Source organism: Ictalurus furcatus, chromosome 3 (assembly GCF_023375685.1).
Source record: "Ictalurus furcatus strain D&B chromosome 3, Billie_1.0, whole genome shotgun sequence".
NCBI classification, from domain to species: Eukaryota; Metazoa; Chordata; class Actinopteri; order Siluriformes; family Ictaluridae; genus Ictalurus; species Ictalurus furcatus.
Genome location: NC_071257.1, coordinates 11,761,876 through 11,781,776, shown reverse-complemented (window position 1 = coordinate 11,781,776; position 19,901 = coordinate 11,761,876). Strand labels below are relative to the sequence as shown.

General features: G+C 41.8%; 1 protein-coding gene across 2 annotated transcripts in view; it reads right to left on the bottom strand.

The window, feature by feature from the left end:
- prkn (parkin RBR E3 ubiquitin protein ligase) overlaps nucleotides 1-19,901 on the bottom strand; it is a 119,131-nt gene that overhangs the window by 49,037 nt on the left and 50,193 nt on the right. For both annotated transcript variants that reach the window (XM_053620787.1, XM_053620786.1), the window contains exons 5-7: nucleotides 14,610-14,693; nucleotides 12,174-12,289; nucleotides 6,997-7,133 (exon numbers count right to left, since the gene is read on the bottom strand). In XM_053620787.1, coding sequence (XP_053476762.1) covers nucleotides 6,997-7,133; nucleotides 12,174-12,289; nucleotides 14,610-14,693 — 337 coding nt within the window. The remainder of the gene's footprint in view (nucleotides 1-6,996; nucleotides 7,134-12,173; nucleotides 12,290-14,609; nucleotides 14,694-19,901) is intronic.

The following is a 19,901-nucleotide window of genomic DNA, read 5'->3' as shown; positions in this document are numbered from 1 at the left end:
AGGTGGATTGGCTATGCGAAATTGCCCATAGGTGTGAATGCGTGTGGTGTCAGAACAGGCTCTAAACCCTGAAGTTACTGAAGACAAATGAACTTTTTTAACACTACCCTTTATATAAAACAGTCCACTAACCACAGCAGTGAAAAATGTATGCGCCATTGCCTACACATCACTGTTTTAGAGTCTTGTAGTCATTTAATAAAGTTTTATATACTTATTAGTCATGTAAGCATTTATCTGATGTTACCACGTGAGATGAGTGCGGACTCCGGCCTAATCCCAAATATTGTCCTAAACCCTGTGGCCTTCCTAGTCTACACTTTGGTGACAAACGCAAGGTCACAATGCCCCATGTCCAAATCACTGAGAGTGCCTGAATAATAAAAAAAAAAAAAAAAAAAGGACATTTAGAACAAAGGGTCAGCTTACCAATCCATACAGTAAACAGTTTCACTAACTTCACAATACTTTCATTAGTAAATACAGTTCCAAGTCCTAAACACTGACTGGAGGAATGTTTATGATAAGATTAACAAAACAGACTTCTTGTGAAATCTCAAATGAATTTCCTGCTTACACAATTACACTATTTGACCATGTAGTACACAGTTATAGAAGAGATTTATTTATAATCACACTATCTGGTGTCACCCGGATGAGAATGGTTTCCCATTTGAGTCTGGTTCCTCTCAAAGTTTCTTCCTCATGTCGTCTCAGGGAGTTTTTCATTGCCCTCTGGCTTGCTCATAAGGGATAAATTCAGACATTTCAAATGTATATCCTGAATGTATTTGTTAACAATTAACATTAACATTAACATTTAACAATGTCCACTGTTAAAAGTGCTATACAAATAAAACTGAAAAACCAAGCCTAAACTAGCCAGCTATGATAAATACAGATTTTTAAAAAGTCCACTAGGCTGCAACACAAGTATTTTATTTTTAATCCAGACTAAGACTACAGTTTGTGTAGCTCCTGGCTGAGACAGTCTTAGATTTGCACATATCCTCAGGTTTCGGCAGTTTTAGTGGGAGTCACAAACTAGGAAAATGAAGCTGTAGGATCTGCCGCATTGTAGAGAAGAACAACTGTAGGCTTTCATACAACTGTATTTCCCACTTTTCTATGCAACAGAATAAAAAAAAAAAAAAAAAATCATGATGGACACTATAGCTAGCTATGAATTTAAACTATAGTAGTGTAAAAAAAAAATGATGTGAACGTTAACAACCAACAGCAAACAAAACAGTATATTTTAATATAAAACCACTTGGGAGTGGGCACACGCCCCCTTTCCTCCCAAACTGATTCCTATGATCTGAAAGCATCAGGCTGGGTGTAAATGTTAACCAGAGGTTCTCCAGCTTTGAAGCCAGCTTGTAATAAAATGGTGCGTTAAAGCTCTGTTCAAAGGGAAGGTTACAGATGGATTTTTTTTTAATTCCTGCTCTGCTGTATTTCCTGAGAGATCGGCTTCTTAAGCTCCTGTCTGTGTGTTTATCAGCGTCAGCCAATCTGTATTTCATATTCACCAGACATAACTGACAACCTCAGCTCCTCTCCTTTCATCCGTGCCTTTGGACAAGCACTTTGGTTTGAACTGTTAAAAGTTGTTTAAAAGTGGAAATGGCATTTGAGGCTGAAGCTTGACCTTTTTCTAGCAATCTCCAATCCACAGCCGCACAAACAGTGATAGATGGCCTTAAACGTCCAACAATACTAGCAGGTCTGCAACACCTATACACATGTAAGGGAGAGCCGACATGGTCTTTTAATGGGACATAATAGTAACACAATTGTTTTCTCTAAATGCAAACATACAAATACAACGTATTGCATGTATCTCTTCCCTTTGTTTGTCTGGAAAAAAATTAATAATATAAATTAAATAAAAAGAAACATTTGTCCACTTGTGCTGGAGATATTTGTGGAAAAATATTTTCTGCCATATACAGTGGTGCTTGAAAGTTTGTGAACCCTTTACAATTTTCTATATATCTGAAAAAATATGAGATAAAACATTTCACACAAGTCCTAAAAGTAGAAGAAGAGAACACAATTAAAACAAAAGACACAAAAACATTTATTTATTGAGGAGATTGATCCAATATTACATACATGTGAGTGGCAAAAGTATGTGAACTTCTATGATTAGCAGTTAATTTGAACGTGAAATTAGAGTGATGTGTTTTCAATCAATGGGATGACAATCAAGTGTGAGTGAGCGCCCTGTTTTATTTAAAGAAGATGGACACATCAAAGTCTGATCTTCACAACACATGTTTGTGGAAGTTTATCACCACTGTATGAAGTAAGGAGATTTCTGAGGACTTCAGGAAAAGATTTGATGATGATCAGGCTGGAAAAGGTTACAAAACCATCTCTAAAGAGTCCAACAATCTCCACCAATCCACAGTCAGACAGATTGTGTCCAAACTGAAGAAATTCAAGACCACTGTTCCCCTCCCCAGGAGTGATCGAGCACCAAAGATAACGCCAGGAGCAAAACGTGTAATAATCCGTGAGGTCACAAAGGAACCCAGGGTAACTTCTAAGCAACTGAAGGTCTCTCTGACACTGGCTAATGTTAATGTTCATGAGTCCACCATCAGGAGAACACTGAACAACAATGGTGTGCATGGCAGGGTTGCAAGGATTAAGTCTCTGCTCTCCAAAAAGAACACTGCTGCCTTTCTGCAGTTCAAAGATCATGTGTACAAGCCAGAAGGCTATTGGAAAAATCTTTTGTGGATAGATGAGACCAAAAAAGAACTTCTTGATTTACATGAGAAGCGTTATGTTTGGAGAAAGAAAACACTGCATTCTGGCATTAGAACCTTATCCCACTTGTAAAACACGGTGGGATAAGGTTCTTATGCTTACGACCCTAGACACACAAGTCATTCTACCAAAGAACGGTTAAAGAAGAATAAAGTTAATGTTTTGGAATGTTCAAGTCAAAGTCCTGACCTTAATCCAATAGAAATGTTGTGGAAGGACCTGAAGCAATCAGCTCATGTGAGGAAACCCACCAACATCCCAGAGTTGAAGCTGTTCTATACTGAGGAATGGGCTAAAATTCCTCCAAGCCAATGTGCACGACTGATCAATAGTTACCGGAAACGTTTAGTTGCAGTTTTTGCTGCACAAGGGGATCAGAACAGATACTGAAATCAAAGGTTCACATCTTTTTGCCAATCACAGATATGCAATATTGGATAATTTTCCTCAATGAATAAATGACCAAGTATAATATTTTTAAGACTATGTTTAAGACTTAAAAATCTGATGATGTTTTGGGTCATATTTATGCAGAAATATAGAAGACTCTTGCACAAACTTTCAAGCACCACTGTAGGTATAAAGAAGCATTTTTCTACTATTACTATTTCCTTACGTGTTCAAAAACTGAAATCTTTGCAACTGTGTACACACAGCTCCACACTACCTGCCAGCATAGTTTTCAGAGTTTGTGCATGCTGCTTCTGTTTGCAAGATTGTGAGAAGCCATGGTGACCACTAGCGTAAGACCAGTTATAATCATATAGAATCTTACTTTAAAGGGTCTCAGACCACTAAGAGTTGTGAAAGGTGACAGCAATGAAACAGAAAAGATGCACACACTGCACTGATCGCAATTCATTCTTATGTGGGTGAAAGTTAGAGTGCATAACTGCGTTGAATTCATAAATCATAAAATTAAGTTAAGAGTTAAAACAACAGTAACCATATACCATAACATCATACCATAGTAATCATGGTTATTGTAATATAACAAAAAAAATTATATGAAAAAATTAAAACATCAAAAATAAAGAAGCATAATGTCTTTATGAGCTCTCTGTGATTGTTCTGCGCTCGCTTTTCCGCATGTGCATAATGGGTAAGCAATGATCTTTTTAAATGAATTAATATTTTCCAAGCCACCCTTAAAGGCAAATCAAATGCAGCAGTGAATGCATGATGTTTAACATTGATGTCCCTGATGTGCATGTATGGTTACAGTGCTCCCATGCAAGGTGACATTCAGTATGTTTACATGAACAACAATAATCCGATATTAACCCAATTAAAACAATACCCTGATTAAGAAACTAGTATATAAACAGTGATTACTGATTTCCTTGATTCGGCTAAAGTCATACTCAAAGTAAACACAAATCAAATTAAGACATATGGAGTATTCCTATTTTAGTCGCATTATCGACCTATATTACAGACTTGTAAACACCTTAATCACACTATTAATGTCATGTGGGAGTTTTCACCACATTTTGCGACAGGACACGTTCACACACAGCAGTGCTCAACCATTTGATGGCAAACAAGAGAGCACGGGTGCGTCCAAAACCGCGTACCTACCTATATATATATATATATATATATATATATATATATATATATATATATATATATATATATATATATACATACACACATACACACACACACACACACACACACACACACACACACACACACACACACACATACATACATACACACACACACACACACACACACACTAATATAGTAGGAGAAATACTGGTAGTTTGGCTACTATGTAGTAGGAGAAATACATGTGGGTAAGTATGCGGTTTCTGACACAGCCCATGGCTTCAAGCAGTCGTCTATTAGCACGCATAGCAAGACAAATAATTAACTGCACTTGAAACTTTCATAAAATTAAAAATGAAACAGACAAAATTGTATACGGTACCATAATGAAGAAGAACTGTATGTCGATATGGGAAATTCTGGAGGGAGCGTCGAACGGCGTGGTGACGTAATGACGTGTGCTGTTAATCGATCTATGTTCTATAACATGTAAAACGGGAACATGAAATGAGTATTCTAAAAGCAACTCATGTAAACACCTTAATCACAATATTGACTTGTTCAGAATAAGGTCAGTAATCAGATTATTGCTGTCCATGTAAACCTTGTATATCATGCTACTTTGCAATTGTAACATGGGACGCCATTTGGTTTCACTCACTGAAGTTATGGGCAAACGTGCACGTGATAAAAACTTTTGCTTTCATCACAATTGTGCCGATTCTCCCCCACACAAAATTACAAGTGCACATATACTAAAAATTACCTAGATCTCAAGGCAAACACCTACAAAAGCTGTGGATAATATTCAACTATCAAGTTAATACAGCCAAAGTCAACACTAACTGAAAAAGCGTAGAAAGGAAATGACCAAAGATGTTGATTGTTGCTGCCTGATCTGAATCCAACATCACAGGCTTTGAGAGTTCAGCCAGGGCCTCTGATTGGGTTGTGCAGTGATAGTGCATATGATCAGATCATCCTCCACACACTTGCTGATATAGCCAGTGACAGACGATGCTCCCGCATGCGTGCTTCCAACTTTGTGGCAACAGTTTGGCAAAGGCTCAAGTTGGGTGTTATGCATAGGTGTCCACATAACGTGTATGAAACTATTGCAAAACCCACCACCGCTCTGTGCATGTGGAGTTTGCATGTTTTCCCTGTGCTTCGGGGGTTTCCTCACCCGGTCCAAAAACATGTCTTGTAGGCTGACTGGCATTTCCAGATTGTATGTAGTGTGGGAGTGTGTGTGCGATTGTGCCCTGTGATGGGTTGGCACCCTGTCTTCCTGCCCCCCAGTGAAGCTTTTATTTAATAAAAAGACACTTTAGTAACAGTGCACTTTTTTTTTTGCACTCTTTCAGACCCCTCTGTTTACTGGTGTATAAATAAGAGTTGCTTTGCTTTGTTTTGTATGCAAGGAAGACATGAAATTGAAAAAATTGTTACAAATAAAATGGTTTGTTTTGTTCAGTGGTGGTGGTATCATTGTGTCAAAAACAGAAGTAAAACACAAACCAAATATCGGCTCTGCATATCTGTTATCGGCCACATAAACATGCAAATAATCGATATCGGTTATATAAAAAATAAATAAATAAATCAACATCGGTCAAGCTCTACCCTGAATTCATGTGTAAGAGTCTGACCAATCGAGAATTGGGAGGCAAGTTGCTGTTTATTGAGGGTTAATGTCATAGGCTCAGAGATGGTGCATAATAGTGTTAGTTAGAGCAGGTACAGTTATACAAACCAAACTGCGATTTTATTAAGCTAAAATTAGTAGCATCCCTCAAGGAGCGAATAAAGGAGCGGAGGGAGACACGTTGTGTGCAGTGTGAGTGGAACACTGTACAATGAATTAAACTTTCAGTAAAGTGTTTAGCTATCTAACAAGCTGTATCCGCTTGAAGGTCGTGATGATTGTCAGCCAGATTTTTGCGAGCATTGGCTGTTTTGCAGTGGAGGAATTTATAGCGCAATCTGCACAGTTTTTTTGTTGTTCTCTACCTGACTTCATCGGCAAGGTAAGAAAAAATATGCTCAAATCTCACTCTCTGAGCCCATCTTTTCCAGAAATTGAGGGAATAAACCTAGCTTTCTTTATCTGTGAACTTGCAGCTGGACTCCCACTGGGCTCGTAGTATAAGCAGAATACGATGCCAGATTAGTGCTGGCCTATTTAAATACAGCATCGAAAGCACTGAACGTTACCTCGTGCAGCTCTACCTTAGAGACTATATTTTCACAAGGCCCAGAATTTTGTGGGTGTGTGTATGAGCGGATGAGTGTGTGTGTGTGTGTGTGTGTGTGTGTGTGTGTGTGTGCGCGAGGCCGAGAGGCAAGAGACATAGAGGATGCTTTACCTGATGGGAGGTCAGAGTTTCTCCCTGGAGCTCCATTATAGCATGGCAGTAAAGGATGTGCAGGCAGAGACACACGGAGGTGCTTCAATTGTAGTGTGTGTGTGTGTGTGTGTGTGTGTGTGTGTGTGTGTGTGTGTGTGAAAGAGAGAGAGAGAGAGAGATCAAGAGAAAGAGAGAGACAGACAGACAGAGAATGCAATGCTATGATAGTGTCTTCTCTTCACTGCAGCCACACACACACACACAAACACACACACAACTGAGCAGACATACTGTTCACACCTACCAGCACAGGGGAGTGAGTAGCCCACCACAGGGTCATGGATGAACTGTCGTTCGTTCAGACGGGTTATACAGTACATGTGGAAACAATCCAGGCAGATCACATGACGCTCGGTACACTGAGCCACAAGAACGGGACTCCTGCAGGACAGAGCATAAGAGATTATAGTATACCCACTAGCATTGCACCTGTGCATGCATGCGCGCATTACCTAGCCTTATAGAAGCTTTGGAAGAAAGAGAATAAGCACTTGTGAGTGCTGTTTAAAACAAATGTAAATACAAAAACAAACAAACAAACAAATAAAATTTTCCAATATTTGATTATTCAATACTTAAAGCAAAGGTAAGTGGCAAAATCTAGTTACACCGTACGCCGATTAATTTAAATAACCAAGTAAGCATTGGCTACTTCAAGCATTATAATAAAAAGAGTCATTTGGCATATCCAGTACAAGTACAAGCATACAGGCTTTTGTTCTTGTAAGAGCTGACTTCTTTCTAGCACAAGGCTGCTGTAAAGAAAACACACTCTGGTACAGAATGAGAAAGATCACCTCACTAAACAAGAGAGTCTCTTGTAGTGCAAACTTGTTCAAAATCTTTCTGTTGTTGTCTGAAAAGGTCTGTACATTTCTCTATTCTCAGGAAGATTAGGTGAGTGGAATTCGTAGCTTAAATTCATGTACACTTACAACAAAACTACAGCACTACTAGGGTTGTCACAATACCATAAACTTAGCTTACGATCCTATACCAGCTGAAGTATCACGATACCCCCTACTAATTAAAATCTACAAAAATGAACCAAATTTACAGAAATATGTAGATATGAATAAAAACAGACAAACCAGATTTTCAACTCAATACTTTATTAGTTAGGATGAATAAACTGGCTTTTGGAAAAACTCAGGAACAATCAAACAAGTAACAAGCAAGGAGTTCAATGTGTCACATATTTCAACTATTGTTCCCTAGAACAATGAAATCGTGCAAATGGTAATTGTCCTCAGAGTACGAAGAATGAACACGAAGGAATAAATAACTGAATTTGGAAACGAACTCCAAAGAAATGGGAACGTTATTTAATTATTTATAATTAATTATTTAAAATAGTTAATTTTATTATTTACACAGAGCGGTTAGCATAACGTTAGCTCGCTTACTAGCAAACGGGAAATCTTTAAAGATTAAGGTGAAGAATTTAGGTTAAATGAAGAGTCACTAACTTTTGTGTATTCTGCAAAACCAGTGAGATGTGTCGTTTTAGCAAAAATAGTATCAACTGCCGCACATACAACATTACTTAACGTACTACTGTTCTGATGATACTACCGTTGATAAATTACAGTGGCATCAGTGGTACTCTGAAGCTTTAATATCACGATACTACCATGGTACTGGTATACCATGCAACCCTAAGCACTACTAGTTATTATTAGACTTCACTCTGCCATATGATATTTGACAAGACAATCACATCACTGTAGCAAACAGATCAAAAACACTGAAACAAAACACTTAAGAAGCATTAGAGATGCACTTTTTTTTTCCTTCTTCAGAAATGGTCTTTTGCTGGGCAACATGACAGCGCAGCACTGCCTCCTCACAGCTCCAGGAGTGCATACTGTACATGTACATACGAGTGCAAGCTGTGCTACAATGGATTGGTATCCCATCCAGGGTATATTCCCACCTTGCACCCAGTGATCCCAGGATAGACTTTGGATCTACCATGACCCTGACCACAATAAAGCAGTTAGTAAAGTTACTGATTTATCTCCAGTTTCCACAGTCCTGACACAGAAAGCCAAATTTGTTGGAATACTTGTGTGAAGATAATAATTCTTAACGGCAATCCTTGCTTTCCTCCGAGTTAATCAATAGATTGCTGTTCCACATGTGACAGCACTAAACCACTGATTTGATTTCTTTGCCAATTTCAAGTAGTATTTTGCTCAGTGCAGTATTGTAGTAGTATTATTATTTTAATGGCACTCTTCCGCAGTGCCATGAGGCAAGACTCAATTTCTGTGGACTGGCTCTGGATGTGGTGTCCCCTGAGGCTTTCCAAATAACTGATGACTGTCTGGGAAAACAGCTTTGTTTCAAGACAGCATGGGGCTCAAGACAGCAGGCAGGAGGGTGATCCAGTTTAGATACCAGCCTCACAAATACAGGTGTATGTATGGCGGGGTGGGGGGGGGGAGAAAGAAAGAAAGGGCGCAGAGCGAGAGCAATATAAAGAAATCGTTATTAGGTGAATCCACATATGTAATAGTAATGCCACTTTCTCTTGCTGATTTTTTGATTGTTTTGATTAAATTCATTTTTTTTGCCAATCAAGGACTGAGCATTCAAAAACACCACTTATACTCTAAAAGAGCCTGTCTCACATACACACACAGTTGACTTCCACAAGTCTTGCAATCATTTCCCCCACAAAACCTTAAGAACTCCCTGTCCATTAGCACACCCTCAACAGAACACACACTTGATCTTAAGTCAGCCTGCTAGCACTGAGCTCAGCAAGAGTAAGCCATCTTCTGGTGGTGCTTTAAGAACATGCCTGTGTCCTTGCCTTTGCCTTTCAGAGAGGAGGAGGAGGAGGAGAAGCAGGCATGAAGCGAAGGCCGAAGGCCAAACAAAGGCCCACTCAGGAAGCTAACTGCTGTGCCACTTCAATCAGTTCTTGATTTGAATGGTGAGTGTCGCTGATTGGGCTGCATTGTGCCAGATCTCGCCGTCTTCTCGTCATCCAGAAAGCATGAATGTGGCAACGGTTGTGCTGAACTAATGACTAACTGCTGACCTTCAGCAAGAACACACACTACACCGAGCCTGGTGATTGCAGCCAGGTGTGATGGGAGGTGAATTTTACTCGCTGAGGTGGTTTAACATTCAGTCATTCTGAATCATTCTGTTTGTGTTGGTACTAATAAAGTCACGGCTACAGTCAAGACTTGTGTTATCATTTCTAAGAGGTTTCATCTGTTCGACTGTTTCTGCAATTACCTAATTCTTAAGTTCTCTGGCTTTGTTTCTAAGGTGGTCTTACCATATGAGGCAGCCATAAAACACAAAGGATCTCACCATGTCTTCTGTGTGAGCGTGGACTGCTAACTCTGTTGTCTTGCAATGATCTTTTAAAGTGTCCCTGGACTCAAAAACATTCTTTTAGAAGAACTCTTCTGAGTGCCTGATTCTAAATACATAAACTGATGTTTGGGTCAGGTTTGTTACATAAAGCTAAAGTCCATCCATATATCCATTTTCTGTACCACTTATCCTACACAGGGTCACAGGGAGCCTGGAGACTATCCCAGGGGACTCAGGGCACAAGGAGGGGGACACCCTGGAAAGGGTGTCAACCCATCGCAGGGGAAAATAGCACACACACACTTCGGACAAGTTGGAAGTGCCAATCAGCCTACTACACGTTTTTGGACTGGGGGAGGAAACCCCCGAAGCACATGGAGAACATGCAAACTCCACATACACAGGGTGGAGGCAGGAATTGAACCCACAACCCTGGAGGTGTGAGGAAAACGTGCTAACCACTAAGCCACCATGACTTCCGAAAGGTAAAGCATTTTTTTTTTTTTACATTTATGAAAAAAAACAGGGAAAAGGAAAACCGCCTCCATGCTTTAAACCAATCACAGGTAAATATGCAAATTACCGTGAGGATGTGTCACTGACACATTTAAATACAGAACTCATATACTCAGTTAACTAGCTAGCCAATTATCCTTAGCCAGCTAAGAGGTGTGGTAGTTATTATGGGGTAGAGTAGTGGTAATTATATATTTTGACAGGTTTTTCCTATGTAGCTGTAGGTCTATGAACTCTGTATAATTGCCAGAGGCAGTGTATAATACCTAAATGGTCCCAAGATACACTGCCTTGCATCACCCTCTTTGAACTTTTCCACACTTTGTGGTGTTACATCATCAAATTGAAATATACTCAGTAGGGATTTTTACCATTTGAATTACAAAATGTTTAATATTTGAAAGTAGAAAATATTTTTTACTATGACACAAAGGTTAATTATACATGCTGCATATGATAACAGAACCATCGTTGACTGAAATTACAGCAGCAAGTCATCTGTCTCCATCAGCTCTATATTTTTGTCCATGCTTCTTGGCAAAATTGCTCAAGTTCTATCAGACAGGTTATTGGTTTTAAATCTCTCCAGTGTAGGTCTGACAGTACACTCAGGGTCAATGTTCTATTTAAAAGTGGACCTCATCAGAATCAAAACTCTTCTAGGATTGCCTGTATTTGGCTTCAACCATCTTGCCCTCAATACTGACCAGCTTCCTGGTTTCTGCTGATGAACATCCCTAACCATATTCAATCATGCTTCACTGTGTGGATGTTTTTGTCAGGGTGATGGCTACATTTCCACCAAAAGTAACACTTTGTGCCAAGGCCAAAAAGTTCAATTTTGGTTTAATCAAACCAGGTAACCCTTTTCCATATGTTTACTGAGTCTAAAACACAGCAGTTTATATGCCTCTTTCATGAAGCCCACCTTTGTGGAGTGTCCAGGCCATTGTTTTCCTGTTAACCTCGCTCCCATTTGAGCTATTGATCTCTTCTCTGCTGCTTCTCTGACTAATGTCCTTCCAATTACTAACGTTTGCTGGAGGACCTGGTGGTTGTGCCATATTCTTCCATTTTTTTTAATAATAGATTTAATGGTGCTTTGCAGGATGTAGAATGCAAACTTTGAGATATCTTTTATAGCCAAACCCTGACTGATACTTTTGCAAAACATAAGCTGGTGCCTGCCTGAATAACCCCCCGCTGGCAAATTTACTAATCATGGGGCAGCTGTGGTTCAGTTGGTAGAGCGGGTTGTCCACTAATCGTAGGGTTGGGGGCTCGATTCCCAGCCCACATGACTCCACATGCCGAAGTGTCCTTGGGCAAGACACTGAACCCCAAGTTGCTCCCGATCGCAGGTTAGCACCTTGCATGGCAGCTCTGCTAGCATTGGTGTGTGAGTGTGTGAGTGTGTGTGTGTGAATGGGTGAATAAGACACAGTGTAAAGCGTTTTGGATAAAAGCGCTATATAAGTATGCCATTTACCATGTATCAATTTTAACAGAAAGAGATATAATTACTCAAGGTAAGTTTTCTGCATAGACAACTTAAGATATACTCACACAACATCAGTGCAGGCAATGCAGGGGACATGGCGCACATTGGTCATGATCAAGTCCAGTGCCACCGATGTGTCATCATCACAAGTGGGATGGGCAGCGCACTTCCAATAAAACTCCTACACAAAAGAAAAGATACCATGTTTTGGATGGTAGAGAAATAGCAACTGCAAGAGAAAAGACCAAAGACAAAGACAATAAAGAGAGACAGAGAGAAAAACAGCAAAACTGATGAAAAAGTCAGAATTTGATGAGTGTGTCTGAGAGGAAGTGGAGGGGGGTAATAAATGTATAGAATGAGTGATGGATTCTGAGGCATAACTGTGTGAGGGTGTGTGTGTGTGTGTGTGTGTGTGTGTGTGTATGTGTGTGTATATATATATATATATATATATATATACACACACACACACACACACACACACACACACACGTACATACATACGGTATCTCACAAAAGTGAGTACACCCCTCACATTTTTGCAAATATTTGATTATATCTTTTAATGTGACAACACTGAATAAATGACACTTTGCTACAATGTAAAGTAGTGAGTGTACAGCTTGTATAACAGTGTAAATTTGCTGTCCCCTCAAAATAACAAAACACAGCCATTAATGTCTAAACCGCTGGCAACAAAAGTGAGTACACCCCTAAGTGAAACTGTCCAAATTGGGCCCAAAGTGTCAATATTTTGTGTGGCCACCATTATTTTCCAGCACTGCCTTAACCCTCTTGGGCATGGAGTTCACCAGAGCTTCACAGATTGCCACTGGAGTCCTGTTCCACTCCTCCATGACGACATCACGGAGCTGGTGGATGTTAGAGACCTTGTGCTCCTCCACCTTCCATTTGAGGATGCCCCACAGATGCTCAATAGGGTTTAGGCCTGGAGACATGCTTGGCCAGTCCATCACCTTCACCCTCAGCTTCTTTAGCAAGGCAGTGGTCGTCCTGGAGGTGTGTTTGGGGTCATTATCATGCTGGAATACTGCCCTGCGGCCCAGTCTCCAAAAGAAGGGGATCATGCTCTGCTTCAGTATGTCACAGTACATGTTGGCATTCATGGTTCCCTCAATGAACTGTAGCTCCCCAGTGCCAGTAGCACTCATGCAGCCCCATACCATGACACTCCCACCACCATGCTTGACTTTAGGCAAGACACACTTGTCTTTGTACTCCTCACCTGGTTGCCACCACACACGCTTGACACTATCTGAACCAAATAAGTTTATCTTGGTCTCATCAGACCACAGGACATGGTTCCAGTAATCCATGTCCTTAGTCTGCTTGTCTTCAGTGAACTGCTTGCAGGCTTTCTTGTGCATCATCTTTAGAAGAGGCTTCCTTCTGGGACGACAGCCATGCAGACCAATTTGATGCAGTGTGCGGCGTATGGTCTGAGCACTGACAGGCTGACCCCCCACCCCTTCAATCTCTGCAGCAATGCTGGCAGCACTCATAGATCTATTTCCCAAAGACAACCTCTGGATATGACACTGAGCACGTGCACTCAACTTCTTTGGTCGACCATGTCGAGGCCTATTCTGAGTGGAACCTGTCCTGTTAAACCGCTGTATGGTCTAGGCCACCATGCTGCAGCTCAGTGTCAGGGTCTTGGTAATCTTCTTATAGTCTAGGCCATCTTTATGTAGAGCAACAATTCTTTTTTTCAGATCCTCAGAGAGTTCTTTGCCATGAGGTGCCATGTTGAACTTCCAGTGACCAGTATGAGGGAATGTGAGAACGATGACACCAAATTTAACACACCTGCTCCCCATTCACACCTGAGACCTTGCATCACTAACAAGTCACATGACACCAGGGAGGGAAAATGGCTAATTGGTCCCAATTTGGACATTTTCACTTAGGGGTGTACTCACTTTTGTTGCCAGCAGTTTAGACATTAATGGCTATATGTTGAGTTATTTTGAGGGGACAGCAAATTTACACTGTTACACAAGCTGTACACTCACTACTTTACATTGTAGCAAAGTGTAATTTCAGTGTTGTCACATGAAAAGTTAGAATCAAATATTTACAAAAATGTGAGGGGTGTACTCACTTTTGTGAGATACTGTACACACACTCTCATATATACATGCATACAGTACATGTATGGGAACAAAAGCGAGCCATAACTAGAACCAACAGAACTTCAAGTTCCTTATTCTGTATTTTATGTTCAGTGCATGTTGTATGATGTAGTACACATAGCAGGAGGGGTGCTGCTAGCCCATACCCTAGTAAATTTACATTTCTGCTGGTATTAATCATGAAAAGGTACCAAAAATCTTTTGACTGGCCAGCGTCCATTGGAAAACCCATAATTTTTGGTTCTTTATACACTTGAAATAGGCCCCACTGTGACAGTGACTGTGAGAGAGGGCAGGACCACAGTCAGTGCAGACACACATGGCACAACTCTCTCCTCTCACCGCCACTCGGCCATCGCAGTCCTCCGACTGGCACACACCATGAATCCTATCTGGGAGAAGCACGTCATCCCAACATGAGGGTCCCTGTAAAAAGCAAAATAAAAAAAGCAAGTAAATGACTGGCCACTTTATGTTTAAAAGTTCCCCTAGTATCACTATTAACCAATTATTCAGTTATCAAGTATCAATCAACTCCCCACTTGCAATCACTATTAAAATTATGTAGTTTTTTTCTACTTAATCTTCCCATCTAGCATTCATGCTGAGTGCAGGATGAAATGTGATTTCTATGTGAATGGTAGAAATGGACAGAGGAGCAAAGCTCTAAATGAGGGTGGACCTTTTAGAGGACAGGCTGAAATTTCTATTTAAAAAAAAAAAAACCTTTTAGAATCTTTTCAGTCAGTTCTCTCTCCATGTGTACCTGTCCTCTGGCTCCCACGCACCCTTCTGCCAGATTAAGACACTATTTCTATCCATAATTGTTTTGGGATGAACAACTGCCGGAGCAAGCCAGGCCTAATTAGCATAAACATTTTAAACATTCCAACAGGAGCCTTAATAAGCTAGAGAAAAAGGTTACGAAAATCATTACTCCCCCCACAGCAGACAGGGGAGTGATAGAGGGCTGGAGCGAGGGCTGGGAAGAATCCAGAGGGCTATGGTGGTGGGGCTTGGAGATTACACGAAGACACCTGCTAAGCGACAGCAAGGAAAGGTCACACAGAACCCTGGTGCATCAAAACACACACACACACACACACACACACACACACACCCCCACACACACACACACACCCCTCCAAGTGAATGTGATGATTAATGAGGAAAGTGCTTATGAATTATTCACCAGCACCTTCTCCACTGTTCACACCAGTTTCTCTTTCCTTCTAACTCTCCCTCTCTCTCTCTCTCTGGACATAGAGAATCAACACCACATCCCAACAAAGCCTTAATTAGGTTACTGTTGGACAAACAGCACTCTGTCCCTGAGCCAGCTGTGAGAATCTTGCAGCCCGATTTGAACAGAGTTTGCACTCGAGCATGCCATGCATTTATTGGTTGGTTGAGGATGTTACAATTACAGGCAAGAAAGTACAACACTCCAAAACAAAAAAACAGTAAACCGCTCGTTAATAACATAATACAAGGTATGATAGTGTCCTGACTGTACAGAATTATAAACATAAGTATAGACATAAGTACAGACATTAGAGACATAAGTATAGCCTAGTCTAGTGATGTAATAAGTGTGCTGGACTTGGACTGATTTGAGTCATAACTATATGACACTTAGCATCTTTATTACATAGCACTACATTTTTTTAGATTAAATAAAGTATATTTATGATAAAGCACATTAATGAAACAATTTGTAATCAAAATTAAATTAACTGTAAATCTTGAAAATGACAAAAAATCACGTAAACTACGTTTAATAATATAAAATACTTAACAACTACAGAGAGGGCAAGCTACACACCTAACACTGGTTATGGATTTAACCGTGGTTCTGTGAATTCTGGATGAGCACCAGAGACGGTGCTACAGTAGTGGATGATCGCAGCGCCAGCCATATAGGTCGAGAAAATAAATACCAACAAAGTCATTTGGTGACGTGAGCTGAGCGGAGGTGATATAAGCCACTGCAGCTCAGCACTCCACCTTGGAGCATCTTCTTGCACGCCGAGTGACCGGGAACTCTGGCAGCCATCCGGAATTCACAGAACCACGGTTACATCCATAATCAGCATTCTATTTCATTCATCCTTACCAGCAAAGATAGTAATGGAAAGACAGTAATGGATGACTCGTACCAGAAAAGTCATGAGGAGTAACTCACCAGAAAAGACCAGGTGTCACTGGCTAAGCACAACCGAGCCCACATCTTGGGATGAAGCAACGTTGACATTATAGAATCTCGCAAAGGTACAGGGAGAGGACCATGTCACTGCAGCACAGATGTCACTAAGATAGACACCACTGAAGGCAGCCCACAAAGATGAAACAGCCTTGGTGTAATGGTAAGTGGCCTGCTTGTATGTCAAGGCAGTAACCTCATTGCTAAGGCAATAACCTCAAACCACCATGACAGCCTCTGTTTAGACAGAGGGGCACCCTTCTTAACACCTTCATAACGGTCAAACTGTTCCGAATGTCTTAACTGTGTCGGCGCCTCTACATAGCACCACAAGGCCCGTATGGAGCATAGGAGCAGGGAACACTTCTCAAGGCCCGTCAGCTGGAAGGAACACAGCTCAATGGATGGATTAATGGTCTGGTGCAGGAGCACCTTAGGAAGCAAAGTTGGTTTGGGCCAGAGGACAACACCGGTACCCTCTGGTTTCCATCTCATGCAGGACTGACTCAACAGATCATGAAGCTCATCAACGCTTTTCGTAAATGCCACAGCCAGAAGAAAAGCCGCCTTCAATAACTTCCACCTAAGACCTGCCCCTCCAGTGGTTCAAGTGGGGATTTTCAAAGGGACTCCTAAACCAGAGGTAAACTATACACTGGAGAATGGGGAGAACAAGCTGGATTGAGGCGCCTCTCACCCTTTAAGAAACTGCAAACCAGGTTTGGGAGCCGAAAGGCAAGGCATCCACAGGTGAATGGTGCACAAAGATAACTGTCACATAAAACTTTAAGGTGGAGGCTGCTCTATCACTGTTCAAAAAAGACATTGTAGGAAAGCCAAAACTACAGAGGCTGCACATCGTACAGGGTCAAACCAACGAGTCTCACACCATGTACAAAAGGACTTCTATCGATAGGCATAAAGTGCTCGCGTGGAAGCAGCCCTCATATTGAGAACAGTGTTAACGACCAAAGGCTCACAGTCTGCTAAGAGTGAGTTGGCCCCAGAGGCCAGATCCATAACTATAGGCAGGCTGAGTTCAGATGCCAAATGTGGTCATCCAGCTGAGACAATAGATCACTCCTGAGGGGAAGCTGCCTCGATCTGTCCCTCAGCAAGGTTAGGAGCAAGGGAAACCATGGTCTGGACAGCCACCGTGGTGCAATCAGAAGCACCCTGTGTTTGGCTTGAGCAATTCTGAGAAGTGTCTCCCACAGCAGAGGAATTGGAGGAAAGACATACAGGAGACAGCCAGTGAGTTGTGTTCTCTGAAACAAATAGATCCACTTCCGCCACACCGAATTCCTGCGAAATGTCCCGAACTACATCCGGGTGGAACCTCCACTCACCCAGACGAAGACTATTTCTGGACAGAGTATCTGCAGACTGATTAGCTATCCACAGCAGATAAACAGCCTTCAGTGATGCAAACCACAGGAGTGACCAGGTGAGGATTTTGTGAGTGAGCTGTAGCAAGCTCTCGGACCTCGTGCCCCATGGGTGATTCAGATTGAAAACCGTCGAAGTGTTGTCTGAGCACACAAGCACATTGCGGCCTGTCAGCACTAGGAGAATATGTCACGCATCTCCAGCACCATGATCAAGGGAATGCTCCCTCAACACCCCTGTGGTTCCAAACTGTTCCACAGCCTTTGAGGGATGCATCGGTTGGTACCAACTCCCAACAAGAGGGAACAATCCCCAACAGAATGCCTGCTGTCAAAAAGGCCGGTGAGGTCCACCGTCGAAGGGCACGCACACAACTGCAAGTCACTACGATCTGCCGATGACGATGATGGAATGGATGTTGCTCAACACTTGCAGGGACCACAGGTGAAACAGTCCCAGAGGAATTATAGAGATGGCTGAGGTCAGAATTCCGTTCAGCTTCAATAACATCCCATACTGGAGAGATGCCCCCAGATGAAACTGGGCAAGACCATTTAGGATATCGGTCATCTGAGATAGAGAGGCTCGCATTGTGGATAAATCGATAGTCACCCCGATGAACATGATGGATTGCGTTGGAGAAAGCGAACTGTTTTCCCTATTCACCAAGAGACCCAACTTGGTAATGTGGTCTAGTAGCAGCTGGATATCGTGCACAGCATGGTCCCTCATCTGTGTGCAAAGCAAACAATTGTCTAGATATGACAGAATCCGCAACCTCTGGGACCAAAGGGGTGACAGGACAGCCTTCTTACACCTTGTAAATACTCGAGGAGCTAGAGAAAGACCAAAGGGTAGGACACTGAACTGATAAGTCTGGTTTCCTGTGATGCACAGCAATAGGAACATGAAAGTATGCATCTGTCAGGTCGACATTCATGAACCAATCTCCCTCCACCACCAACAGTAGAATGACGGTCGTGCGCAAGGGAAGGGAAGCTTCTTTAAGAACTTGTTGAGTCTCCTCAAATCTAAGACTGAACAAAAGCCTCCATCCTGCTGTGTAACCAGAAAATATGTGGAGTAGAACCTATCCCTCTGAACCAGGTGCTGAACCACATCTATTGCCCTCTTCTCTAACAATGAACAAATTTCTTGAGAGAGAGAGTTGCTGAATGAACTATGTCTTCCACAACAGCCGAGATGCATCCCGATAAAGTTGGGGGCTGACTTCAGAACTGCAGAGTATATCCGTTGCGTAGCATCCCAAGACCCAGGGAGTCTGACACAGTGCTTTCCTAATAACTTAGATTACATGTTGTGAAATGTCTGACCACCGGCCCAAGTGCCTCAGGCCTTGAAGCTTCGGCTTTTCGAAGTTGTGAGGGGACGCGGACATGGGCCCCGTGGGGCACGGAACCTGTACATCTTCAGACCCAGAAAATTGCTGCTGGGCCTATGGACTGTTAGAAAGCATTTGATGAAAGCGTGGCTGCTGGTGCCATAAAATTCAGAGCACGCTGCACTTGTACCTGCTGAGTGGTCACAGACAATTTTACATGCCTCTCCAACACCTCAGATACATCTGAGCCAAAAAAAATCCTGGAATGATGGGAAGATCTCTCAAAGTCTTTTTATAATCCACCGACAATCTGGCTTGAGCAAGCCAAACCTGCCAGAGAGCAGTCAAGAGTGTTGGAGTGAGACCTCCCAGTTCTTATGTCACATACCCCATGTCCAGCAAGGCTGTTTACAGAAATCATGGAACAGAAGGATCCACTTTTACAGACCCCAAAGAATTAGAAGCAGCCAAAATCAATTGGCAGATGGTGTTCTCAGCCCAAGCAACGTAGGAAACTGACTCATATGCTTTCTTCAGAAGGGAATGTGTGCGACCACACTGAGCGCTAGGACATCAAATGTTCCCATGCAGTGCCTCATCTGGTGACACCACCAGTGCGGCGACCAGCTGTTTAACCTCTGGTACATTCTGTACCTGATGAACTCTGCTTCTGCAATGGATCCTAAGGTGCAAGCGGTCT